Here is a 27104-nt window from a genome sequence, read left to right on the forward strand (position 1 = left end):
GGAAGCATAGAGGAAAGAACATGTGCAGGAAAGGACTGGAGATGAAAAAAAAGCTGAAATACTAGAAAGTATAGTACTGGGACACTGCATTTTTAGAAGTTATAAAGAGTGGAAAATGAGCTGTGGATGTTTCCAGCAAAAGACTGGGTTAAGTGCAGGAAGGGATTATTACCAACAGCAAAATCCTGGGTATTGAAAAGATGTAGAAAAGTAAAAAGGGCTACTAACCCTTAATTCCCTCTTTGCTACTCCTTTTCAGGATTAAAATGTGCACCTAGGAGGATACTGGGGCATTAGGAGAGGTCTCTGTCTAGGGAAGGGTTAAAGAAGTGATAGGAGAGGGGAGAAGGAAGGTCTTCTAGAGCAGTAATGAGGCATCTAAAAGATCATGAAGGACATTGTCTTAGGACCTGAAGGCAGTACAAGGGAAGAGGTGTGTTTGGGCAGGCACGAGATAACCTCAATACCATAACCATTCCCCAGCCATCATCCATGGCCACGTGCTGGGGTCTCCCCAGCCCCTCCACCCCACCAGCCTGAAGCCACCCTCCAGGGGTCCTGGTGCGGGCACAGGCAGCATTCAGAGACAGCCCCTGCCTTGGACAGCTTGTCCTGAGATAGCTCCAAGTTCTAACCTGCTCCCTGCTTTCCAACAGTAAGTGTGTCCCAACAATCATTTATTATGAGGGAAAACGAGCCACATACAGAAACACAAAAGTACATATTTTGAGACATGGCAGGTGCTGCAGCCTAAATAACTCCCTGGAGTTCCCGTGGCTATGAAACAAATGGATGCTTCACACACAGTCATTTCCATGAGAAAGATGTTTTCAGGCCACAAGGAGGTGGCACTGAGCAGCACTGAGTCATGGGGTGAGGACAATCATCTGGGGAAGAAGCTTGACTGTGGCAGCAGGGACAGTGCTGCAGAGAAGTTGCTCTCTGAGTCACCAAGGCCTCTCATTCCCAGGCCACCATGGTGCCCAAACCCTGAAGCCCTTTGCAGGCTGAGACCCTCCTTCCCTCCTGCCATGGGGAGCAGGATCTAGGACTTCACGGCAGCCTCCTCACTGTGCCCACCCTCCAGCCTCCATGGGCAGTCAACATAGCACAGCACCCCACTGACGGGGCTACGTTTGGTGGGATCTAGAGCCAGCAGGCCCCGCAGCATCCCAGCAGCCTCGGCTGTCAGGCGCTTCCAGTGCCGGGGCACATCCTTTTCCAGGCCTGTCTCCTGCCACTGCATGAAATCCTCAAAGAAAGGGTCCTCTGGCAGGCTCTGCTCCCAGGGGAAATAGCCAGTCAGCAGGCAGAAAAGCAGCACCCCGAAGGCCCAGGCATCCATGCTGCTGTCAATGGGCACTCCCTGAGCATCAGCAGTGTTGCTCAGCTCAGGTGCAGTGTAGGGGATTACCCCAGCCACCAGCTTGAGCTTGGTACCCTTGGGCCGTGTGAGCCCAAAGTCAGTGAGTTTGATGAGCCGGCAGTCGGGATCGAAAAGCAGCACATTCTCAGGCTTGATATCACGGTACACCAGCCCCCGGCTGTGGATGAACTCCAGCGCACTCACGAGCTGCTTGGCACACTGCTTTGTGGCCAGCTCAGGAATCCCATCCTGTGCAGGGAGAGAGACAGGTGGGATGGCACACACAGGGCACCTCAGCAGCCCTGCTAGCTATAGGGTCTCACCAGAATGCTCAGCATTGGTAAAGACCTTTGCATTTCTTACCTTGCAAGCCCAAGGCTGCTTTAGTGCTGCAGACTCCAGATAGACCCACAGCCCATTGCCTTTATCTCCCACCCTCTGACCCAGACATCCTTCAGAGGGGCCAAATGCTATAGCCCAGTCCCCATGGCCTTGTAGCAACACTCACGTGGGGTTTGATGATAGAGATGAGGTCTTTGTGGAGCGCTGGTTCATAGAGGAAACCATAGTACTGGCTGGACTCAATGGCAATTCCAAACATGCCAATGATGGCAGGGTGGGTGGCGAGGGACAGTGCTACACAATACTCATACAGAAAGGTGTGCAACTTGGTACTGGCTTTGGGGAGCAGCTTGAGAGCCATAGGAGTCCCTGGGGATAGGAAGAGTGGGCTTGACTCCTCTGAAAATCTCACCAAGATACGAGAGATCAGCCACAGATCTAGGCAGTCACAGCCACAGAGAGGTGTCTATTTCAAAGTTTGTGTGAATGCAAACAGGACACCTGTAGACACCAGGTCTGGAAACACTAGCACTGGCATTGGTGTGATTTTTGGGCCCTGGGCATGCACAGGAGCCCTGGGCAGAGTAAGGACATTCAGGATACATGGGTACATCAGTCTGAGCTAGGACTACCAGGAAAGAACAGTGTCAGGGCACTCCTATGGCCAACCCAGGACCTTCATTCACACCCTCTGTCCATGGGCCTTAGGGCACCACTGCAGCTCAGGCTTGGGGCTACTTGACTGAGCCCTGTGGTAGGACTCCTGTTTCCATCTATATCACATGCATGCTGGTGTGTATCCATGAACTATCTGGATCCTGACTTGTGGATTAACTTCCTTGATTGACCTTGGACCTGTCTTATCACTATAATCTTGCTGGTATTCTGGGCTGCCCCCTGGGATCACCTAGTTTCTGGCTGGATGTAATGGGATGGTTCCTGGCTTTGGAGGTTCCCATTGTGCTGGTCTCCCTGGGAATCCTCCCTGCCTCCCATGCCTGGTGCCTGGCCCCAATGTGCCAGCAGCCCACCCTGTGCCCTGGTGAGTGGAGAGGAGACAAGGCACAGTAGTTCACAGGGCAATGTCAGTTTCTTACCTCTCTGCCTGTGGGTCACTAGCATCACATGGCCGTACTTGCCCCTGCCCAGCTCCCGAATAACCTTGTAGTGCTCTGACACCTCAGTGTGCACCAGGCTCTGAGCAGTGATCTCCAGGAGCTCCTCTAGCTTGGTTGGTGCTGCTCTCCCTGGCACTGCTGCAGTCACAGCTGAGCTCTCAGCCATCACTGAGTGCTGCAGAAACACCACAGCTAGAGTCAGGAATATCACAGCACACAGAGAGAAAGCCAGATCAGACATGCAACACAAACCATGCAGGACATATTGCTGCCACTTGGAGCCTGAGCACTCTTGATGCTGCGCTAAAGTTGAACTTGCACTTTTATACAGCACATCTCTGGGCAAAGCTCCTCATCACTGAAAAGGTCTCTGTATTGAAGGGAACTTCCTTCAGCCCTCTAATCCTTTTGCCTAATATAGACAACAGGCAAAACAATAGCAGAGTCACAGATTTTCAAGTGTGACCCAGTCACCACACCTTACTCTCCTTAGCCTACTGCAGCAAGACCTCATCTCTCTACTCAGAATTCCACCTCTACTGCTTACTGGCGAAAGTCCTTTGAGCTAACAGACGAGACAGACCTGTCCCTTAGGCAGAAGCACAGCTAGCATGTGACAAAAGGCAGAGTGCCCTGAGGAAGCCAAAGGGAGCTCACTACCTCACATGGCTGATGACGTTTCTGACCAAAAGTCACGCATCTGTGCAGCCAAGTAACTTATACAGGAAGTAACCTAGGACATCAATGGCATTTTCAACTATAGCCAGCTGCTTCAGACCCATTTCAGAGAAGTGTTTTTTCACTTTTCCCAGTCAGCTACAAGGCAGCATTTTAAGGCTTCTGTGGCAGCACTCTCTCCCTGTCCACCTCATGCTCTGAAAAAGGCACTTTGGGCCTGGGAGTTCCTCCTGGCCTTGGAGCAAGGTCACAGAACCAGAGTAACAGGATGGTCAATGCCAGAAAGTACTTCTGGAGACCTCTTACTGCAACACCCTGGTCAGAGGAAGGTTAACTAGAGCAGGTTGTGCCCAGCCCAGTTTTAAATATCTACAAGAATGGAGGCTCCATAGCTGCTGTGCGTAACCTGTTCCAGTGCTCAATCATGTTTGTAGGAAAAAGATTTTAACTTATGCTTAGATAGAAATTCTATTTCAGGCCCACTGCCTTTTGTTCCATCACTCAGTATCAGCTGATACAGTGATACACCTGGTTGTGTGTTTTTGCAGGTATTCATATGCATTGATCAGATGATCCTCTCAAGTCTTCTCAACTTGAGGCTGATCAAGTCCCAGCCCTGTTAGCCTCCCCTTCTACGAGAGATACTCCCATATCTTAACTGTCTTCATAGTCTGGATTTATTCCAGTATGACCACATCTCTCTTCTGCAAAGGAACCCAAATGCTGCTAAATTCAGACATTCTTCAAAATAGAAAAATTTGGGAAAAAACATTTAAACGTGGGAAATCTACAAGGCTATATTTCTACAGGAGCCTGAGACTATCTGTTGCAAAATTTCCCTTCCCTTCCCTTCCCTTCCCTTCCCTTCCCTTCCCTTCCCTTCCCTTCCCTTCCCTTCCCTTCCCTTCCCTTCCCTTCCCTTCCCTTCCCTTCCCTTCCCTTCCCTTCCCTTCCCTTCCCTTCCCTTCCCTTCCCTTCCCTTCCCTTCCCTTCCCTTCCCTTCCCTTCCCTTCCCTTCCCTTCCCTTCCCTTCCCTTCCCTTCCCTTCCCTTCCCTTCCCTTCCCTTCCCTTCCCTTCCCTTCCCTTCCCTTCCCTTCCCTTCCCTTCCCTTCCCTTCCCTTCCCTTCCCTTCCCTTCCCTTCCCTTCCCTTCCCGCACCTTCCCTTCCCTTCCCGCACCTTCCCTTCCCTTCCCGCACCTTCCCGCACCTTCCCTTCCCTTCCCTTCCCTTCCCTTCCCTTCCCGCACCTTCCCTTCCCTTCCCGCACCTTCCCTTCCCTTCCCTTCCCTTCCCTTCCCTTCCCTTCTTCCCTTCCCTTCCCTTCCCTTCCCTTCCCTTCCCTTCCCTTCCCTTCCCTTCCCTTCCCTTCCCTTCCCGCACCTTCCCTTCCCTTCCCGCACCTTCCCTTCCCTTCCCTTCCCTTCCCTTCCCTTCCCTTCCCGCACCTTCCCTTCCCTTCCCGCACCTTCCCTTCCCTTCCCTTCCCTTCCCGCACCTTCCCGCACCTTCCCTTCCCTTCCCGCACCTTCCCGCACCTTCCCGCACCTTCCCTTCCCGCACCTTCCCTTCCCGCACCTTCCCTTCCCTTCCCTTCCCTTCCCTTCCCTTCCCTTCCCTTCCCTTCCCTTCCCTTCCCTTCCCTTCCCTTCCCTTCCCTTCCCTTCCCTTCCCTTCCCTTCCCTTCCCTTCCCTTCCCTTCCCTTCCCTTCCCTTCCCTTCCCTTCCCTTCCCTTCCCTTCCCTTCTTCCCTTCCCTTCCCTTCCCTTCCCTTCCCTTCCCTTCCCTTCCCTTCCCTTCCCTTCCCTTCCCTTCCCTTCCCTTCCCTTCCCTTCCCCTCCCTTCCCTTCCCTTCCCTTCCCGCACCTTCCCGCACCTTCCCGCACCTTCCCGCACCTTCCCGCACCTTCCCGCACCTTCCCTTCCCGCACCTTCCCTTCCCTTCCCGCACCTTCCCTTCCCTTCCCTTCCCTTCCCTTCCCTTCCCTTCCCTTCCCTTCCCTTCCCTTCCCTTCCCTTCCCTTCCCTTCCCTTCCCTTCCCGCACCTTCCCGCACCTTCCCGCACCTTCCCGCACCTTCCCGCACCTTCCCTTCCCTTCCCGCACCTTCCCTTCCCGCACCTTCCCTTCCCTTCCCTTCCCGCACCTTCCCTTCCCTTCCCTTCCCTTCCCTTCCCTTCCCTTCCCTTCCCTTCCCTTCCCTTCCCTTCCCTTCCCTTCCCTTCCCTTCCCTTCCCTTCCCTTCCCTTCCCTTCCCTTCCCTTCCCTTCCCGCACCTTCCCTTCCCTTCCCGCACCTTCCCTTCCCTTCCCGCACCTTCCCTTCCCTTCCCGCACCTTCCCTTCCCTTCCCGCACCTTCCCTTCCCGCACCTTCCCTTCCCGCACCTTCCCTTCCCTTCCCGCACCTTCCCTTCCCTTCCCGCACCTTCCCTTCCCTTCCCGCACCTTCCCGCACCTTCCCTTCCCTTCCCGCACCTTCCCTTCCCGCACCTTCCCTTCCCGCACCTTCCCGCACCTTCCCTTCCCTTCCCGCACCTTCCCTTCCTTTCCCGCACCTTCCCGCACCTTCCCTTCCCTTCCCGCACCTTCCCTTCCCGCACCTTCCCTTACCTTCCCTTCCCGCACCTTCCCTTCCCGCACCTTCCCTTCCCTTCCTGCACCTTCCCTTACCTTCCCTTCCCGCACCTTCCCTTCCCTTCCCTTCCTGCACCTTCCCTTTCTGCACCTTCACGCACCTTCCCTTCCCGCACCTTCCCTCTCTCCTGGACTGCATTTCTAAATCTTATCCAATTCAGAAGTGCCAAGACATTGGCCCTACTTTTCTGCAAAGGCTTTGGCTTGGTGCAAGAGTGAACACCAGTCAAATTTAGTACAGTCCATATGGAGTACAACAATGAATAAGTGCTTTCATGGGAGGGCATTAATGGAAGGCCGGGGATAACTCACAGGGAGAAAGGGTCTGGAAAATATTTTCAAGATTTTGCTTTGAATCCTCCTGTTTGCTGCCCAGCCAACATGACCTGTGAAATGGAAAGAGCATGTCAGAACCCACAAATGTATCCACCCTTCCAACAATATTTCCAAACCAGTGCTTCCTCATTTAGGTGCTATAGAGAGAAAAATTTAGGTGGAATATAGAGAGAAAACCTAAAATGTAATAGACCTGGGAAAGGCATAGACCTCACTTTGATACTAGATAAGCTAAAGCCACATCAAAGAGTGGAGTGGAACAACAGGAGAGATGTCTGCTTGTCATTTGAAGAACATATTTCATCAATATTTGGGAAAAAAAATCAAAAATTTTTTCTGTGACAGTGTTTCTCCTGTATCAAATTAATGGTCACATACAAGTTCTTGACAGAAAATTCTTCACAATCTTCTTAGATAACTGAAATTCTCAAACCTGAGTTAGGTAAAATTTCTTCCCTTGTATGCTGGCAACTTGTTATTGCTATTTAGCCCAAAGGTTAGAATCTTCTTTCTGTGTCACTTTAAGTATTACTCCATACTTTTCAAATATATACTAATTAATATTAATAAATATCTATTAATTAATGTATTTTATTTGCATTTAATTATTTACAATATGATTCATCCATTTTATATGATTCTTTACTTCTCTCCTATTTACTATGCTAAAACTTGCTTTTGTGTGTGGGAGGATATGCTTTTCTGTATATTCTTGGTTCTCAGTTCACTTTAGGGAGTCAAAATATTTCAGTCCATAAGCTTTTGCAATACAAAAAAGCCCAGAACAACCCAAATCCCAAAAAATCCTTATATCCTTCCACTTCGCTACTCAGGTGAACTGCAACACAGGTGGAACAGATCCACACTTCCATCCATGGCCCCCACGGCATGGGAGGGCAAATGGTCCAGCTTCAGAGCAGAGTATTAAAGTGAATGAGCCAGCTTGGAAGACAGATCATCCAGAAGGTGTGGCTAGTTTCTTTAGGGCCTGTGACCTGTGGGTGTGATAAGAGCTCCTTATGAAGGAGGCCCCAGCTGCAGTCACTCCAGAACAGTTTGCAGACTTTGGCCCTTGCTGCCCTTGGAGTCATTGATTACAGTGCAAAGTCCATGCTTGAGAAAATAGCTGACATTGTCAGGTCTTTCTCTGAGATGCCTCTGTGATTAGCTAGGAAGGTGAGGATCAAATTTGGGTTGCGCTGAGTAGAGTGTGTTTGGGTGCTGTGCACCTTCTTCTAATACCTTCTAAAGTGTCATTTTCCCATTGCAGATTGACAAGCGCTGAAGAGGAGGTCACCAGGGCCCTGGCCAGGATGCATTCAGCATTTGGCAGTGCTGTATTGAAGGCAGCAGGCAGAGTCCTATTCAAAACTGTTCTTTCTTCCACCATCCTTTCTGTACTTCATCCTTGCTAGAGGTCTTGTTTCCAGGCTGCTGACTGTGAGAAACTGTAATTCCTCAAAAGAATCCCTAATTACAGCAGCAAAAAGCTCACATCCTTTACACCATCATGAGATACTTTTGAACCACCTGAGAAGCTGAGGGGGATCTAACCTATGGAGATACAATGTCTTAGTCCAGGTGATGTTATTCTGGTTCTTCAACCAAAATGATTAATATATTTAGTGCAGAAAAGCACTTCATACATCTCAAAAGCCAAAGAGAATGTGATCTCTATATAACAGAGACAGTGCTATGATGACAGAATCACAGAGGTATTTAGGTTGGAAGGCACCTTTTGAGATCATCTAATCCAATTCCCCTGCTCAAGCTGCAGCAGCTGAATAAGGTTGTTTAGGAAGGTGTTCAGCCAGGTCTTCAATATCTCTATAGATGGAGACTCCCATCAATGACCACTGCTTGGAAGAGTCTGGCTCCCTTTTCTTTACTCCCTCTCATCAGATATTTATATACACCAATAAGATGCCCTCTGAGCCTTCTATTTTTCAAGCTTAAGAGTTTCAGCTGTTTCAGCCTCTTCTCATATCAAAGATACTCTATTAAAAATGGCCTTGAGCATATGGCATGTGAGGTCCACTTTCTTGTCTGACCTTCTGCAGGGCCTTAACACAAACCAAATAACAAATAGTATCTGGGGAACCTCTTTCAAAAAGTCATTCAGGCTTGATCCAAAGACAATTGGTCAATTATAAATGGCAGTGTGAACATTCTTGCTCTTACGTATTTGTATGATAACCTAACCTGAATTTACCTAACCTGCTGCTGAAGCTTCTCAGATGGAGAAAAGACATTTCTAATACCTGTTAAATTTCTCCAGACTCCTGCACAGTTTATATTCACTGTGGTCACAGGTAGGACCACAAGCTATGAAAATATATTTTCAATTAATTACATTGTGTAAAACTATCAGACTGAAGATCAGGCTATGCATATAACTGATGCTTTACTTAGGCTTCACAAAGCATCTGTCACACTGTGCTTCTGTAGTGCCTGCATCAGTTAGTTGAAAAACAGATGTGATGCTGCCACAAAATGTCGTCATATTTTGAATTGAGAATAAGCATCTTTATGCTCTCTGATCTCTCAGTCTTCTTATTGGTTCAATGCCTTCAAATAACTTTCTGTCTAAATCAAGCTCTCAGATTGTCCAGCCCGCTTGTCCAGCTCTCAGATCTGTTTCATGGCTCTTTTCTAAAGCCTCATCATTTTTCTCCTCCCATCCCCCACATTAAAACCCCAACTGTCTTGGGGGAAATGCCTCCTGTCACACATTTAGCTAGAATGTCCCCCTGCCTTATGCTGTGGCCTCAAGATCTCTTGTCACAGGAATGACACACAGGCTGCACTACCTTATACATCCATTATGAGTCCAGAGCTTTTCGAAATTACTGGGGAATGTTGGGGAAAAAATTAACTTCCTCCTCATGCCTCTTTATGGGTGATGCAAACCTGGTTTCTACCTGAATATTTCTGCATCATGTTAAAGCACATTTTGCTCAAATGGATTTAGTGTACCAAGTAATTCAGACCACTTCACTCAGTTGTTATCACACTTCTGCTTAGAGGCTGTATAAGGACCCCACCTGCAGGCACTTCCCACCAACCTCTAAATTGTTGATTTGAAGCAGTTCTTATCCTGGTATTGGTTCATATAGCACCTGCCAGAAATGTCCCATTCACTGGTCATTTCCTGAAAGTTATCTGTACAAATTCCTCCTGTCATTGGTCTAAACCAAGAAGCCACACATTTTTAATTAATTTTTAAAAGCCCAGTATATAATGGAAAATAACATATTGTATTGTTGTTCTCATCCTACACAATTTTTTTTCAATCCTAACTCTAATACTTTTAGCTTTGTCATTGATCTAGAAGAAAACACTGAAATCATACAGAAAATGTTTGCAAATGGCACAAAAAGGGTTTGGGTAGATAATGTATTACTTGGTAAAACTAGTGCATGTACATACACACAAAAGTGTTTCAAATGACCAAAGAAGTCAGGATTTTAGTATGGCATTGGATAGATGACAGGAAAAAGAAAAAAAAAAAAAGTCATAGTAATACATGCATCTAGGTTCTTCATGCTGACTAATGGCACTACGTAAATCCAGTAACGTAGATTTGGTATAGCCTCACTACTTTTGCAGGCCTTAAGACATTGGATGATCCAGAACTGGAGTAGAAATAATCTAAAGTGATAAAGATACACATCTAACTGTTACAGATACAAGTCTACTAGCATAACAGAACAAGGAATACTGATTTTACAGATTCCACTTTTGCATTCACTTTGTTAAAGAAATGCCCAAAAAGAATCAGATGCAGGAAACATCAGCAGTAAGAGGCTGATGCTAAAACTAACATTTTCCAGATGCTAAATTTAAAAAAGTAAGCTTCCCTTAAACAAAACAAACAAACAAAAAACAGAGACAGCTGTTCAGCTTCACGTAGGCTGAGACGACTGTAACAAAAGAAGAGAGATCTGTTCTGAGGCAATGTACCCCTTAAGTGAACTCCAATTTCTGCAGAGGTTCCTATATACAGATACCATGACACAGTCTGAAATGTAATCTCTGAAAATCAGCTGAGTTAGGGAAGCTGTATTTCTGAGGAGCTGGCAACCTGTTAGCAGCTTCTTCACTACAGCTGAGAATATCACACACCAGTGGAATTTGTATTTTTATAAAAAACGTATTTTCCCATTTGCTTTGCATTCTTTTTTATCTACTTTTTATGATGTTTCTTGAAATGTTAAAAATATATTGATATAAAGAAAGCCTGGGTAAATGTCCTGAACTCTTCTGGAGGCTGATAGATCAACAGAACCAGTTACTGGATGTTTTCTATCTTTTTAATTATATCGGTGAGCCCACAAGTTCAGCAAGCTACCACTGGTGTCCCCAGTTTGACAGAAAAAGGACAAGAGAAAGTCATGACAATAGCAAAAGGGCTGAAAATTACAGAGGGAACTTCCAGTGAAGCCGTCTTTATAGCTTATCAAACAGATAGTGAAGCATTTACCCTATAATCTGCATACACCTTTCTGAGTACTGGAATTTCACTAAAAAGGGCTCTCTCAGTTACATCAAAGCATTATATAAAAACCAATAAATGAAGCTGAAGTGAGGTGATTTCAAACCTCTATTGTGGTCCAGATTCTATGAAGAAGGATATTTACCCCCAAAAATCTCATTGAACATTATATAAGAACATTCTTCCCTCTTTGTAACTTTTGGTTCAAGAATGGCATCTTTTTTTTTCCTTAAAAGGTCCACTCTGATGCAAACCACGTTTAATACAGCAAGGGATAAGAACAGATTATCACAATGTTTGCTTATGGATTATTGCTGGTAGATTTATGAGCTTTTTTCTAAAACTGGTCAGCAGGCTAGTGCTTAATCTCGCTGCAGAGAATGTCATGACTGTGCCGGTAACAGAGCTGCGTATTGCTATTCTGGGCAGAGACACCCAGAAGCCTCACCGGAGAGCCCCGTAAGCCTTTCCGAGCATGCAGCATGCCACAGCCTCCACACAGCAACCTCTTCGGACAGCAACCGGCAGCAACCTCACTTGGACCAAGCCACATTACACCTTTCTCCCAGCCAACGCCAGGACCACAGCACCATCCCACCGAACACAAGTGGACACAAAGCGACCTTCCAGGGAAAACCCACGAGCTCGCCACCAACCCGCTGGGGGAAATGGATGCACTCCGCATTGTGCCGGCACACCACGCTCGAGTCTCCAAGACCAGTATGAAAGGGGTGGGTACCCTTTCACACGCCTGTCCAGTGTCTTTCATCCTCCCACTGCTGTAACTTCCCAGTGACCTTTCCGTCTGTACTAAGCCTCTCACCTCCATCAGCGCAGGAAAGCCAGACAGCCGCGACTGCCTCGCTCCCCTCGCTGCAGCCGCCGGGCTCAGCTGCGCCAGCAGCCGGAGTGGGCTGCCAGGCGCTACGGGGCTAAGCGTGACGCTCCGCCCCGTCCCCATGGTTCTGGTCCTGGGGGCACTCTGTCTCCCTCCTGAAGGTGACCTCCGGGAGGGAAGAAAAGAGGGGGAAAGGGGGAAGGAAAGGATTACCCATCTACCCTCTTAATGGTTAGATGTGTTTCAGGAGTCAGGGTGGGATTGTTTCTGCTCTAACCATAGCGTTATAAACCCCCAGGGACCCACTGGCAGACCCACCTCGTTCAGCCCTTTGCTCCAGCTTGGGCTCTCGTTACAGCTGAAGGAGTAAAGTAGCTCCCTGGGCTGAAACAAGGTCCTTGCTCCAGGACTGTGCCAAGTAGGAGTCTGTTCTTGATGGCAGGGATAAGAACGACTATGGGCTGCCCATGCTTGTCCTTGGCTACTAAAGGTGCCTGTGCCAGTGAGCATCAGAGACCAAGCACAAACCATGGCTGGCTGAAGGACCCCTCTTGTGGCCCAGTGGGTCAGGGTCTTCAGACACACTGGTACTGCAGAGCATTGTGGTGAAGCTGAAATCATTAATGATAACTACGATGACTTGCAAGCATTTCATCTATTCTCAGTAACTGCCCCCAGAGCATATTCCTGTGCCAAGGTCTTTCTTCTTCCACTTGAGCATGGAGATGAAAACAGCTCCTGGGTGCATGGACACTATGGAGGCCCTGGATCTTGGCTCTTGAACGCTGTTTTTTTCTCAAGGAAGTGGATCAGGTTGTGTATCTGAAGCAGTAGTGCATGAAGCTATTACATGGGTGTGTCACGGCACTGGCCTCCCTAGAGCCAGAGCCATGCTGGGCACTCGGAGTGATGAGCCTCAGCACTCCCTGGGGGCAAAGAACTGGGAGGAAGGCTGGGAGAGGTGAAAGACAGTCTAAGAGAAAAGAACAGCCCCCATAAATGTTAATACTCTGGATCTCCAGCACAGGACTGAACCTTCTCACCTGATTTCAGAAGGAAGAAAAATTATGCCAAGGGCTTGTGACTCAGTGCTCTGCCCTCACAGAGGGGCAACAAGGTGAAATGCACTGGACTGCTGGCACAAGCCTATGAAGTGCCAGTCTGCTGTCATTCAGAGACGGTGCAAATCAAAGGGCAAGAGGAGTAGCAGAGTCAGACTCCCAGCTGTCCCTGTGCTTCTGGATAAGAAGTGGGGAGTGAAATTATTTTGCTGATGATTTTAGGTCTTGTGCCATTCAAGGCTGTGTTTTCATACCCATTCGGAAAGGTGTGATTTGGAACAGCCTTCAGTGTGCAAAGTCCCTACAGGCAGGAACATTTCAGCTAGGAGTGATGTGAGTGTACCAAAGAAACCTATCCAATATCCAAGAACTCAGCACTGGGATAAATTTAGTGTAACCACTGTTCTCCAGGAACAGGGACCCTGTATAATCTAGTCTCTGGTGGAAAGTGTGAGACTCTTGCCTCTACTTGAGAGACAAGTCAGAACCAAAAAATGTTCCTGGGGACTTGCTATAATTTACAGTAACAACACAATGCTGGGAAAGCAGCCCAGTTTCCCTGACTCCCCCAGTTCCTGTCTCCTTCTCTCCAATCACGATCTTAAACATGCTTCCAGCTATAGAAACAAGATACAGTAGTTTTTCTTACTTTCCAGTTAATTTTTTGAGATACAGAATCCCTACATTATCCATTCCTATTGTGATGGGCATCTGCTGAGAGATTTGGTTTAGAGAAGAGACTTCTGCAGCCTTACCTGGAGTGCACTGACAAGTAGCAATTTTACTGAGGGCTTGCTCCTGATCTGCCATTCATCTGACTCTACATCTGCAGGTCTTGTCCTTCATTCCTCATTAACAGGGAATATGTCACATACTGTGTATCACATGCATGTTTGAGAATCCCTGACCTCCACTCCCTGAGCACTGGGCACAGGACAGCTGTTAGACTCCTTAGAGCTGCTGCTCTACTAATGAAGTCCACACTAGTGCATTTCAGGACCTCCATAATGTAACACATACACCTCTCCCACCCACACTGCACACATTTTGTCCAGCTGGCTACCAAAATGTTGGTCAAAGTCAACACTGACATATTGAGTGAATATGGAAACATGATGTAACCAAAACTGCCTTAGTGTTTTGGAAAGTTTGGTCCCAGGCTGTGGAGGAGGTAGAGCTAGGAAGGAGGGAGGGGTGTGGGGAAGGTGATTTTTGAGGTCTTACTTTACTTCTCGTGATCCTGCTCTGATTTTGTTTGCAATAAATTCAATCAGTATCTCTCATTCAAGCATGTTTTGCCCCTGACAGTATTGGTGAGTGATCTCTCCTGGTCCTTATTTCAACCCATGAACCCTTCATTATATTTTCTCTCCCCTGTCCAGCAGCTGGGGAGTGATAGAGCGGTGGGTGGGTGTCTCACATCCAGCCAGGGTCGGCCCACTACAGTGACACACACAAGCATTGGATATGGCCTATGATATGTAACAAATACTGTATGAAAATGCATCCTTTTCCTCCTCTGAATTATGGTTGGTTTAACATGATGAATATCCTATCTCTTGCATGTCTAGCTCAGAATAGGCAGTACACAGAAGAATAATAGAACAGGAAAATTTCCAAGAGCCAGACATGGCAGCCAGTGTCACAGCCATAGCAGTGACAACTGCATGAGGAACAGCTGGACTAAAGTAACTACAGTAAAGACAACAGTCAAGAAGGGCTCTCCTTTTCATCCTTCTTTCTTTCCCCTTATTGCACATCCTCAGTTTACACACAGCAAGCTGTTTCCCTCACATCAGAACAGCAGCAGTTCTTCAAGTACAGGCATTCACAGCTCTAAAGGATCAGCTCTGATCCCCTGATAGAGAGTGCTCTGTAGTCAGATTATGCCAGATGTATTGTTCCAAAGGGACACTGCCCCTCCAAAGTGAAATCCACCATTTTCCAGCAAGTATCTTAGAACCACAGAGGGAACTAGCTCTCCCAACACACTTTCAGAAGGATACTCCATTTCTCAAGTGTTGGCTTTAGTGTGAACCCTTTTTCAAAATAAACCTGGCTAATGACTTATGATTTCCACAAGAGCTGTGTGAGGAGGTCTAAACTTCTGTTTCAGGGTTACCCAGCCCCACACAGCTATTTGGTTCTCATTCTTTATTATCAGAGGCACCAACAGCATGTAGGGGGATGGAAGATTTGACGCCATTTGAACCCAACAGAGCACTCTTTGAAGGTGTGGAGGCTTATCAGCAGGGGTATGTGTGAGAGAAAGTTGCTGAAATATGAACGTCAGGCTCTTTTACCTAAAGGGCCTAAAATGGCACTACTCTTTTAATATTGTAGTCTATGGCAATGTTCAGTTTGTCTCTATATTTTCAAACTGACTACAAGCATTTACTCAGAACATCTGTGATAGCAGCTTTTTAGAGCAGTCACAATCCCTTCATTTCCAGCACTAAATTTTGCTCAGCCTTTTTCAGATCCAGTTTTGTGCCTGACACTGGGGAATCACTCTTTGACTTTCCCCATTGCCCTTCTTCTTCTTCTGTTAATAATTCTGTGAGCTGCCAACACTTTCCTCCCTCCCTGCCTCAGCAGATAGGTATGGAAGCCAGTCTGCAAGGTACTACAAAGTGTGGGCTGCCTCAGAGCTGAGGCCCTGAGCTCTCCTCAGGCACAGGCAGGGTGCTCAGAGGAGTCCACCAGCTGCACAGACCATTTGTGCTGTGAGGTCATTCAGTGCTACCCCATTACTGAGGAATCTGCTGGCCGTCTTCCTGACAGTGTCGTAAATGTCCCACCTCACTTTCCAGCTAACACAACAGTCACACTGAGCCTGGGCCCTGCTCCCCAGAAGTGCTTCCCAGCTATATTCCCCATCTTTGTCAAAGTCCCTCACACCTGAAACCTCTGGTCACCCACTGAACACTGTATGTGATTCAAAGTGTTCTGCTTGTTCCCACTTCAACCTACTCCCTTCACATTGCTGTTAGGTGCATTGGCTGCAGAATGATTGAAAGAGACAGTACTAATCCAATGGAATCCATGAGCACTGATCCCAGTGCCTCAGAGCAATGCTGGGGCAGTGCCCTTCCAACCCAGCATGGGGACAGGGATCCACAATAGCTGTATTTTTAATCTTTTCCATCTCTCCCAGCCTGTTCTCCAGGGCTTAAAGCAATATAAAATATCCCATAACCATAGTGTATATCGGTCTTCTCACTGAAACTTTATGGCTTATTTGTCACCACAGGTAGGAACTGTTCAGGAGGCAACTCAGCTTGCAGCTCCCTCCCTAGCCTGGCAAGGTGGTGCCACTCCAGAAGGCTGAGTTGTCTGGGGCTCCAGATGGCTTAGTGACATATACTGGGAAGAGAAGAATTGATGTTGAGATCTTGCAGGAAAAAAGGATAGATTTGCAGAAGAGTGGACTTGGGTGGTGGGGCAGGGACAATTTGTTTAACTGGGGAAGTTTTCTTCTGTCAGGGCAGAGAGATGAGACAACTGATCCTAAGCATCTGGGATCCAGGAGACAAGGGAGAAAAGGCTGGCAGGACATGGTCTCTCCAGCCAAGTCTTGTCCCAGTTTCCTATAAGGTGAGAGCAGGCAGGCCCAGGGATGGACTTGGGTTCAACTGAGAATCCAGATCACCAGTTGAGCTTGTGGTGGCAAAGCAGGTCCAGGTGAGAAGTTGGTTTGTAGATCAGTATCACTCCTGGTGGTGGCAGACAGTGCGAGTCACAGTCTGTGGGGGACAATGAGCCAGCCCATGGTACAACCATCCCTCCAGGGAGGGAAGAGAGCTTTTAGGGGCCACCTATCCCCAGCAGGTTTCCTGTTTCATGTTAATTTTATGTTTCTCATTGGTTATCTCCTTGGGACCGCCCTGACTTACAGGGCATAAAAGGTCAACTTCTCAATAAACCCCTTGGCATTCATTCACAGATTTCTTGGGGCAAAGAGCTGCATTAGAACCTCCAAGAGATCAGCTACAAAGACCCGTTTCTCTTTTCTCTGCATTGTTCCGAAGAGTTGATTTTCACTCAAACAGCCTTCCCTGCTAAAGGCTCAGAGCAGTAATCACAATTGCATCTAGGGAGAGGTGTGAGATATCTGCATCCCACTGACCCCCCAGCTGTGATAACAGTCCAGTGATTGCCAGGCAGGTATGAGGTCAAGCCTCAAGGAAGTCTGTTCAGTTGCCAAGGTTCAGACAAACAGTGAATATGCCCATGTATAGCTGGAAAAGATAGACCACATTACAGCTCAGGCAGGGATTAAAAGCCCAGAGCTGAGGTAAAATGGGTTTCCTGGGCACATGGGAAGACGTTGCAGTGGGAGAACCAGTGGGAGAGGCTGGTCAGGGCCATCAAAACTTATCAGTACCCTTGAAGCAAGGCAAAATTATGGTTCCTGCCTGCCTCTCAATTCTTCAGCAGCTTCTTGCCTGCCTCTAGCAATGGTCTGGAAGACAAAGGCTCCCATTCCCTGAGGAAAGCTGACCCTGTGCTACCCTACCTTCTTTCTACAGCTTCATCTGCACAGAGAAGAAGGCCAGCACCCTGCAAAACATCTTCCACCAACAAGCACCTAGGTTCAATTGCTGCTGGGACACTGTTCCCAGTTGCTGTCTGTCCAATGTCAAGGCATTGCACTTGTCTCTTCTGGGGCTGTCTGAAAAATTGCAAGGAAGGAGGCAGTTCAGCGACTCCCCTAGGTCACTGTTGTGAATTCATGTTGTAAATATTGGCTTTTCACAATTATTCTGATAAATATATATTATATGCTTTCACTATATTCTTTTCTCTCTTAGCAGGTGTCATGGAGTTACTTTACCTTTAAGAAAGTTTAAGTTGCTGGGAACTGCCTGGAGTCTTTTCTCCTGACCAATTATCAGTCATTGCTGAGAATTGACAGCAGTTTAGGCCATTGAAAAGTGGGATCAACTTGTGAACCCTACCTTAAAGTGTAAAACCAGAGCTCTCTTGGTTCTCTTTGTTTCCTGGCTGGGAAGGGTGGCAGAGCTCCAGGCCTCCCGTTCCCTGCCCAGGCCATGCGGCCGGGCGGGGCCCGGCTGGGAGATGCGGGCCCTGCGGAAGGTTTTCTCCGGGCTCTGGCCGGGCCGGGCCGAGCCGATCACTGGCTCGGCTGCAGGTTTTTTTTTTGCTGTAACTAAATTCGCTAGAAACTGCTGAGTGAAGAAAGAGAGAGGCTCTAGACCTGCAGCGGGCTGGGGCGGCGCCTACACTCTCCAGAGCAGCCATGAGGAACTTTCCATCGCAGACGGCTCCAGCTCCTGCACCGGTCGAGGCCACAGAACTACCTACAACAGCCTGGGCAAGATTTTAACTCTTTCATTACCCAGATGAGACTTGCGGATTAATCTTTTTATCCAGAGAGAGAAAAAGAGAGTGATCAACATGAAAAGAGACTTTATAAACTACCAGTGACAGGAAAGAAAAGAAGCTTCAGAAAAGGTAGAGAATTAAGAAGATGCTTTAATTAAGCTGAAATATCTTTCTGTTAAAACTATGGAAATGGACAATAAAGTCTTGAAAACATTCCTTTAATTCATGACAGTATATAGGGAGGAATAGAGTGTTCAAAGTGTAAATTTTGAGTAAAAAAGTAGAGTAATTATGGTACAGTGAAGTGCTGGAAGATTTGAAGCCTTGAGAGGCAATGAGAAAACTGTTTTCTAGTGAAGCTCACAGAAACAGATGAAGAAGACTTTTTGCCTTTGAATGACTTATCCTTAAAAATCCCATCCCTAGACTCATGGCCCATACACACTTGAGAGTGATGTGAAAATGGGAGGAGTGGGCTCTAATAATAGCAGCTCTGGGCAGCTAACATTAGAGCAATGGAAAACTATAACAAAAATAGTTTTTCTTGTGAGAAACTCCATAAATTAACAGGAAGAAACTTCTGTTTCTCTATAAAGACTGGTGAAAAGACTGTAGCAAGAATTGGGACTGTTTTAACCATCAAAGTTCCAAAGGTTTTGTCTCTTTTGTCATGTGAACAAGGGAATAGTGGGTAGACAGGGGATGAAAAAGTTTTTCTGGAAGTTTATTCTGGTGTTCTTATTGTAGTTTGTCAATAAACTTTCTTTTTTTCCTTTTAAGTTTTATGCCTGTTTTGCTCTTGTTCTAATCCATATCTCACAGCAAGAAATAAGTAATTTTCTTAGTTATTTGTTTAAAACCACGACAGCAAGTTATAGGCTTAGATAGGAATTCTGAATGGTAAGGATATGTTTCATCTGGACAAGGCAAGACAATGGGAGGATCAAGCTGTGGAAAACAGGCTATTATCAGCAGCAGGAAATGGAGAGCAAACTGTTATCAAAAAGCCGGTACCAGGACGTGGGCAGGGGGGAAAGATAAGCTCAGCTGCCCTCAGAAGAAGGATGAGGGGCCCAGACCCTTATCAACAAGTGACCATCTGCAGAAAAAAGGAAACCAGACTCCAAAAGAATGCTGACCAGCTAGAATAATGATGACCAGCAAAAAAATTATGCTGACCAGCAGAAAATGAGACTGTGCAAGAGCATGATCCAAGAAGGCGGAACCAGGGAGGGGACATGCTTGAATATGCATTAACCCCTCACAGCAAGGATGGGATAAAAGGGGTATCCCTAAGATACCAGGTGTGTTCCTGGCAAGGCACCAGGGCACCCGGCCGTTTTAACCCTTTGCTTTATTTCTTGTCTCCTAATTGTCTTTTATTTATATTAAATTCTTTTTATAATTTATTAAGTGAATCTCGTTTTTAAGAGTCACCCATGAAGATGCTGAATGAAACTATTCCTAGGAGTAATACATGGGCTATGCTTGGAGGAAAAACTCACTTGCTCTCTCCGGGTTCCTGTGGAAGGGAAGTGAAGGGGGAGGGGCTGATCTCCTCTTCCTTGGTTCCAGTGACAGGACAGTTCAAAGCTCTGCCAGGGTAGGTTCAAACTGGGCATGAAGAAGCATTTCTTTACCAAGAGGGTGGTAAACCACTGGAACAGATTCCTAGAGAGATGCTTAATGCTGCCAAGCCTGTCAGTGTTTAAGCGGTGTTCGGACAATGCCCTTAATAACTGTTAAGAATAATTAGAAGATTGTTAGCCATGTTACAGTTACTGTTTGTAAACCCCTTACCTTGTACCCCTGTCCCAAATTGCTGTACCCCGTGTTTCTTGTTCCTTGTTCAGCCAGGCCCTGTCCCCACTGCCAAGTTGCTGTACCCTGTGTTTCTTGTTCCTTGTTCAACCAGGCCCTGCCCCCACATGGCAACACTGTACCCCTGCCCCAAGTTGCTGTACCTTGTTCAACTGGGCCCTGAGGAGGAGGATGACATAAGGACTTTTATGTAAACGAGAGAAACCAGAGACTCACACAGACTGATAAAAAACCCCGAGACAATGAGCCACACAAAAAGGAAAAAACAGTACCATCAAACGAGGAAGACCCAGAGGACTCCAGAGGCCGAATTAACCCCAGAGGGGACTCGACTAGGATGACACCCTAGACTACGAGGCCAAGAAAACTAGTTTTCCTGGGGACTCTCATGAGGAAGTGTTAAGAATAACATGTTACGGTTACTGCTTGTAAACCCCTTACTTACCTTGTACCCCTGTCCCAGGTTTACTTACCTTGTACCCCTGTCCCAAATTGCTGTACCCCGTGTTTCTTGTTCCTTGTTCAGCCAGGCCCTGCCCCCTCTCCCAAGTTGCTGTACCCTGTGCTTCTTGTTCGTGTTCAGCCAGGCCCTACCCCCACTGCTCCTAGACTCCCACATGGCAACACTGTACCTCTGCCCCAAGTTGCTGTACCTTGTTCAGTTGGGCCCTGAGGAGGAGGATGACATAAAGACTTTTATGTAAAACGAGAGAGTCCAGAGACTCATGGGATGCACCCAGACTGGAAAAAACCCCGAAACAACGAGCCACACAAAAGGAAAGGAATAAAAGCAGCACCAACGAACAATGAAGACCCAGAGGAGTCCCCTGACTTCCCTCCAGAGGCCGACATAACCTCGAGGGGACTCGACTGGGATGACACCCTAGACTACGAGGCCAAGAGAATGAGTCTTTGTGGGGACTCCTGTGAGGAAGAAAGGCCCTGCTTTGCCCTAGTGACAAAACTGCATGGATCCTCCTCTTCTGTGGTGGTGTGCGTGACCCCTCGGGCCCCCACCCCAGAGCTGTCCTGTTTAATAAAGGCCTTTTTAAGAAGGAGCTGGTCTCCTGGCCCATTCATCACACAGGGAAGGCCCAGCTCTGCCGTAGTGACAAAGCTGCATGGGTCCTCCTCTTCTGCAGTGTCCAGTGGGAGCTGTGGCAGTGTGTGCTACCCCTCGGGCCCCCACCCCAGAGCTGTACTGTTCAATAAAGGCCTTTTTAAAAGGAGCTGGTCTCCTGGCCCACTCATAACAATAACATACTTAAACTTTGACCTTGAAGTGGTCAGACAGTTGGACTGGATAATCCTCTCTCCTCTCCTCTCCCCTCCCCTCCCCTCCCCTCCTCTCCCCTCCCCTCCCCTCCCCTCCTGGACAATTCTAAAGACATGTTTTGAAAAACTGGGGGAGCGGGGGCGGGGGGGAGAGCAGGGAGGGGAGCAGGAGGGCAGTGTCCTCAGACTTTCTAAAACCACAGATGTCAGTAATTCCTGGAGGGACCCGGAGCCCTTAAGAGTGACTGTGTATCATTGCCAGACCATCTAGTTTCCTGAGATACTGCTGCTCTCTGCCATTGTGCACATTTAGTTCATTACCAGCTCACTTCTACTGTAAAACCTCATAGCACAGCTGAGCTAGCAGAGATCACAGGGTTGTAATACAGGACACTTTTATTTTATATATTATTTATATTATATATTTTATTTATATATTATTATACATGTAGGCACATCTATATAAGTTCATTTAAGGCATCACTATCAGCATCAGTCTTCTGCTCAGATGAAATTTAAAGTGATTTTCTGCACAGTCCCCGACTCAAGATTTGTGACCATGGCCAGCTGTCAGTGACAAATCAGGACAAGAAGTAATAATTTTCTCCATTAGGAATGACACAGATCAAAGACTCTTCTATAACAACCACATAAACTCCTTACAAACCATCTCTTGGTGTTCCTGCAGTATACTCTGCTATTTCTTCAGAGGAGGAAATGTCTGGGGTACGTGTGATGATCTGTCTGGACCATAAGAGTGGTGCCTGTGTAATGTTGTCTAGTGGCTCTCCACCACAGCTTGGAAAGATGAATGCTCTCCAGTGTATAACTCCAAAAATAATGGAGTTATTTTATTTCATTGATCTCATGTTTAAAGCACCATTTCCTTAGTCTTAGGCTCTCTTGTGGGGTCAGGAAATTCTACATTCAAAGAAGATTTTAATTCCTTGGTGAGTGACAAGCTGGAATGGCGATTTGAGCCCTAATCCCTCTTTTGAGTGGTGAATGAAACATCTTGTCATTAGTACATCAGACAGATGCTATCAGAGATATCATGGCAATAGCAAACACCATCAATCTGAGCCAGCTGGAAAGCAATAAGGTTTGGAATGGTACTCTCTCCACCCCATCAGCCTGCCAAGAGATCTGCCCTCCCCACCTTCCTCTTAACAGCTATAACATGAAACAGTGCAGATATCTTTCTTTTCCTTTCTCTTCCATCTCTTTTCTTGACTTCAGACTCACCAATGCCAAATTTACATGGGGGAAAGAAATAATTAAATGTTCCTCTTTATTCATTCTTGATTTACCTCTTTGAATTGTTTACCTTGCCTTTCTACCAAAACACCCTGATGTGTTTCTCTTCAGCCCCCTTTGCGTGTACCACTTGGCATCAGCCCAGCAGAAAAAGTATATTTGGAGAGGCAATGAAACTAGGGCTCAGCAAGGGAAAGGGGTGAGTGAGAAAAATCCCAGGCATCAATTTTTCCCCAAGAAGCTTTTGTCTTACTGAGGAATAACTTCCATCATCTTACCAATTTTGCTGACTGCTTCCTGGCATTATCTTGGGTTGAGCAATTCCTGGGAATTTAACTTTGAACATTGGCAAATGATCTACAAATCACTCAGCAACAGCAACAAAGCAACAGAAGGCCACCTGTCTCCTACAGTGCCACTGCACATCTCCACAGTGTGATGGAGAATGGCTTAGTGACAGCAATAAGTTTATATCTTCAAATCTCTTAGACACATGACAATAGAAATATCCCCTGCTTTGACTCTCTCCTTTGAAGCAGATTTCCCTTTATCTCTCTCCACAGAGAGGCTCTACCTCCACTTAGTACTGCTGAATTTTTGTTCCTTTAATGTTACATAGCATTCAGACAGGGCTGATTCCTGGTTCTTTAAGTCAGGAAAGTGGAGCAGAGGCATGGCATACTTGTGACTTTCAGGAGACACCATCACTGACTGGTTTTCCCCACCTGAGCACCTGCATTTCCTGCCTAACCTCTCCCTTTCACTCTTCTGTTTTCTTTTCTATACCACCTTTTATTTGCCTATTTGATTTTCCATCTGGCTGTCCTCACAGAGACTTACTCAACAGATTCTTAGTAAAGAAAACCAGCACAGGTAGGATGAACATGGACTAGTAAAAGTGATCTTCAAGGGTCAGTCTCAGGTCTCCTTTGCTCCTGTCCAGTACCACTTTTGCTTCTTGCTTAAGTCCTGGAACACTCTACTTCTGCCACCACACTGATTTTCATCAATCAACATCACTCTCTGCTCTCTTCAGTGCCTACCACCCACACTTTTCTTTTTCACAGCCAACTATGTTCTCCCTCTTCATCCCACTAGATATCTCCTCACTTTTTGTCTCTTCCATCTTTATCAGACTCCTTCTGCTTCCTTCTTTCCAGGCCTACTGGAAAGATCCTAAAACTCCTCTTGTTCTGTGGTCTCTGCTGCTCTGCATAGCAACTTTCTTAATTTTCTAAAGATTCTGTAAAAAAAAGAAACAACTTTAAAGAAATCATCAACAATCTGTAAGCTCAAAACCTGGAATTAAAACTGAAGAACAGTTTATTAGTGCAGTTGGGATAACTTGCAATCGCCCTAGTAGATAACATTGGCATAGCTTTGCTGAAGTTCTGGGCAAACTACCAACCCACATGTGAAATTTTGTCACATGCTCTTAATATAGCAGTGGCAGGAACAGAAGGAAAGGAAATGTATTGCCGCAGGTGTCGCCATCTGTTCCACTGATGGTTTGAAAGGATAACTTTGTTTTGGAGCTTCATTAGCTCATTCCACTCCTCACGTTCTGAATTTATCATTGTTATCCACTGGGCTTTGATAAACTTCAGTGCCAAACATGAGAAACCAGAAAATAAGCAAAGTGTGCTGGAGGCTTCTGAAGGTATAAAGAGGAAGTAGGTACCAAATTCCCATTGCTCTTCCCATGGGAGCTCTGACTAAAGTGCTTTCAGTGGGTCTACCTTTATTTTTTCTTAAATAAAATGAAACTAGATTGTTTTGTGTCCCTGACAAAACAACCTACCTCAAAAATTGTGTCCTCAGTGCACCTTTCTAGAGCCTAAGCTACCACTAATGGGCTGTGGCAAAACACACTGAAATCTCATTAGTTAAAGGTATGGATTCCAGTTTGACCACAACCTATGTAAGCAACTAAAGTCCTAAATAGCAAACTTAGTATGCCTGTGAATGTGGCCAAAATTAGCTGCAACAAGGCATTCAGATGATCTTGACATGAATCTGCTGGTGTAGTCATCTCTATCACATCTTCCATCAATTCTCCAAATTCCATCAAGTTCAAATTCTGATCAGTCTTCTAGCCCTGAAGCCTCACTAATCCAGCATAGCAATCATTCAGCTCCTTCCCTAGGGCCTGCTTTGAAGAAAAAATAAGACAAAAAAGCCCTTTCAAGACCTAGCAGCAGAGTTCCTTGGAGTCAGAAGTTGCAGCTGAGGAAGAACTACATTCATGCAGTTGGTGCTGTGCAGAGGGACACGTTTTAAAGCAAGTGCACAGTCTCTTAAAATGTACCATAAAGCATAGATGCCCTCCTGCCTGCAGGCCAGAAGACGGAGCACGTTTTTTTATACGGACTAAATGCACACTGTTTCATGGGAATATTGACACTGCTATGTATGTATGTTGGGGGGCGGGGGGGATGGGAGCGGGAGTGCTTTTCTTTGTCTTTGCTGACTATGGCCTCTATGCTAAAAATCCATTCCAAATTAGGAGTCAGAGAAGTTGAGAAAAATTAACAAGATGAAACAGTGGCTATCTGGTTTAGGCAACACAGTTAAAAAAAACCAAAAACCAACAATAAATGTGAACTTGACAGAGAGCAATACAGAAAACAGAACAAAGATGAAGAGGCATTTTCTGGCTTAAAAACTGTTGCCATAAAGATTTAACTGAAACCCATAAAAAAGCTCCCATTCAGCACGTAAAAAACGTAAACAAATTGGAGCAGAAGTTAACCCAGCATAATATTAAACTGATTAAAGATAAGAGATGCTACCAAAATGCTTGTGCCAGTATTGAGTTTTCTGAGTCTTTAATCTTAGCTAGTGTATTTTACAGAATCACAAAGTCACTGGTAAGGTTGGAAGAGACCACAGTGGGTCATCTGGTCCAACCTCCTTGCTCAAGCAGTCATCCTAGAGCTCATTGCCCAGAATTGCAACCAGCTAGTCCTGGAATACCTGGAATACCTTCAGTGAAGAAGACGCCACAACCTCTCTGCTCCAGTGCTCGGTCACCTGCACAATGAAGAAGTTCTTCCTCATGTTCAGCTGGAGCTTCCTGTGCATCAGTTTCTGCCCGCTGTCTCTTATCCTATTGCTTGGCACCACCAATAAGAGCCTGGCTTTGCCCTCTTGACCCCTGCCTTTCAGGTATCTATAGACATTGATGAGGTCTCCTCTCAGTCATCTCTCTTGAGGCTGAACCGGCCCAGCTTCCTCAGCCTCTCCTTGTAAGACAGATGTTCCAGTCCCCTCATCATCTTTGTTGCCCTCTGCTGGACCTGCTATTGTACAGAGGAGTCCAGAACTGGACACAGGCACTGGCACAACTGGCACTCCAGATGGTGGCCTCACCAGAACTAAAAGGTGCAGGATAACTTCCCTTGACCTGCTAGCAATGATCTTTTCTAGTGCACCCTTTTTTTTTCTTCTTCCCTATAAAAACTTATATATAATAATATAATATATATAATAATATATATATAATTATTATTATATATATAATATATAATATGTAATATGTAATATAGAATATAGAATATAGAATATAGAATATAGAATATAGAATATATATTATACATATAATAATATAATAACCTGTCCTGCAGCAACTGATGCTGAATTCTCCAAGGAAAATTAATTTTGGCAAAATACTCTTCAGTTTCACAGTCTTTCCCTGTCTCAGTGAAAATTTGTCAGCACTTAGCCCTACTCCGTAAGACATCTGTTCATTCACATAAAAAATAACCCAAGCTGGACAGGTTTTCCAACCAAGATATTACCTTCAGAAAAACCAAGGCTCTTTTATTTAACATCCAGATGAGAAAGTAGTTGTAGAGGGTTCAATTTCATCATCTCTCTCTGTTCTTATAGCACCCCTGATAAATTTGGCATGAGAGCTGGCAATTAAATTTGGCAATTTAAATTAAATTTGGCAGAGCTGGGAATTAAATTTACACTTTACATATTACCTGACCTACAAACCTGTCAGAGTATTGTTAAGTACAGCTGGCCTGGACTGGACAAAGTAAATCTGACCATAACACACATCCAATTTAGCTAGCCTAGTTCATGCCTGAACATGTCCCTGAATAAGTTACAGGGGACCCTCAGCCATCCCCATTCAAGATCACAAGTAAGCACACCACTGGCCAGGAAGCTGGGCAGGGAAAGATATTTCAGCTAATAGCTGTATAGTCTGGGAGATTTGAATTGGGTATTTGTTGAGATGAATAATAAGGAATGGGACCACCATGCCTTGAGATGATTTATTGCTCAAGTAGCCAGATAAGATATCATGAAGGCATGAGATTTAGAGGAGCAACAAGTCAGACATAGGTCAAGGTAGTCATCGGTTTCTTCTTCACACAACAATACATAACATTTTGGTCCAATAGATGGTTAACACGGAACTGGTTTCTACTTATTAACCTATCATCTTTGCTTAATTTTGCTGCACTGTGTCTGTCTCTTATCCACTAAGCTGATAGGTCATGTACTCATACACACACCTCTG

General features: G+C 46.2%; 1 protein-coding gene across 1 annotated transcript in view; it reads right to left on the reverse strand.

Annotated features, from left to right (window-relative positions):
* Positions 1 to 660: 660 nt before the first annotated feature.
* LOC102103336 (serine/threonine-protein kinase SBK2-like) overlaps positions 661 to 27104 on the reverse strand; it is a 29351-nt gene continuing 2907 nt past the window's right edge. Inside the window, exons 2-6 of the mRNA XM_014260349.2 lie at positions 11793 to 11901; positions 6451 to 6524; positions 2806 to 3001; positions 1875 to 2077; positions 661 to 1615 (exon numbers count right to left, since the gene is read on the reverse strand). Of these exons, the coding sequence (XP_014115824.2) occupies positions 1046 to 1615; positions 1875 to 2077; positions 2806 to 3001; positions 6451 to 6524; positions 11793 to 11901 (1152 nt within the window). The 3' untranslated portion in view covers positions 661 to 1045. The remainder of the gene's footprint in view (positions 1616 to 1874; positions 2078 to 2805; positions 3002 to 6450; positions 6525 to 11792; positions 11902 to 27104) is intronic.

The sequence above is a fragment of the Pseudopodoces humilis genome, chromosome 1, assembly GCF_049639895.1.
Source record: "Pseudopodoces humilis isolate 2021_Gansu_Grassland_sample_001 chromosome 1, ASM4963989v1, whole genome shotgun sequence".
Lineage (NCBI taxonomy): Eukaryota > Metazoa > Chordata > Aves > Passeriformes > Paridae > Pseudopodoces > Pseudopodoces humilis.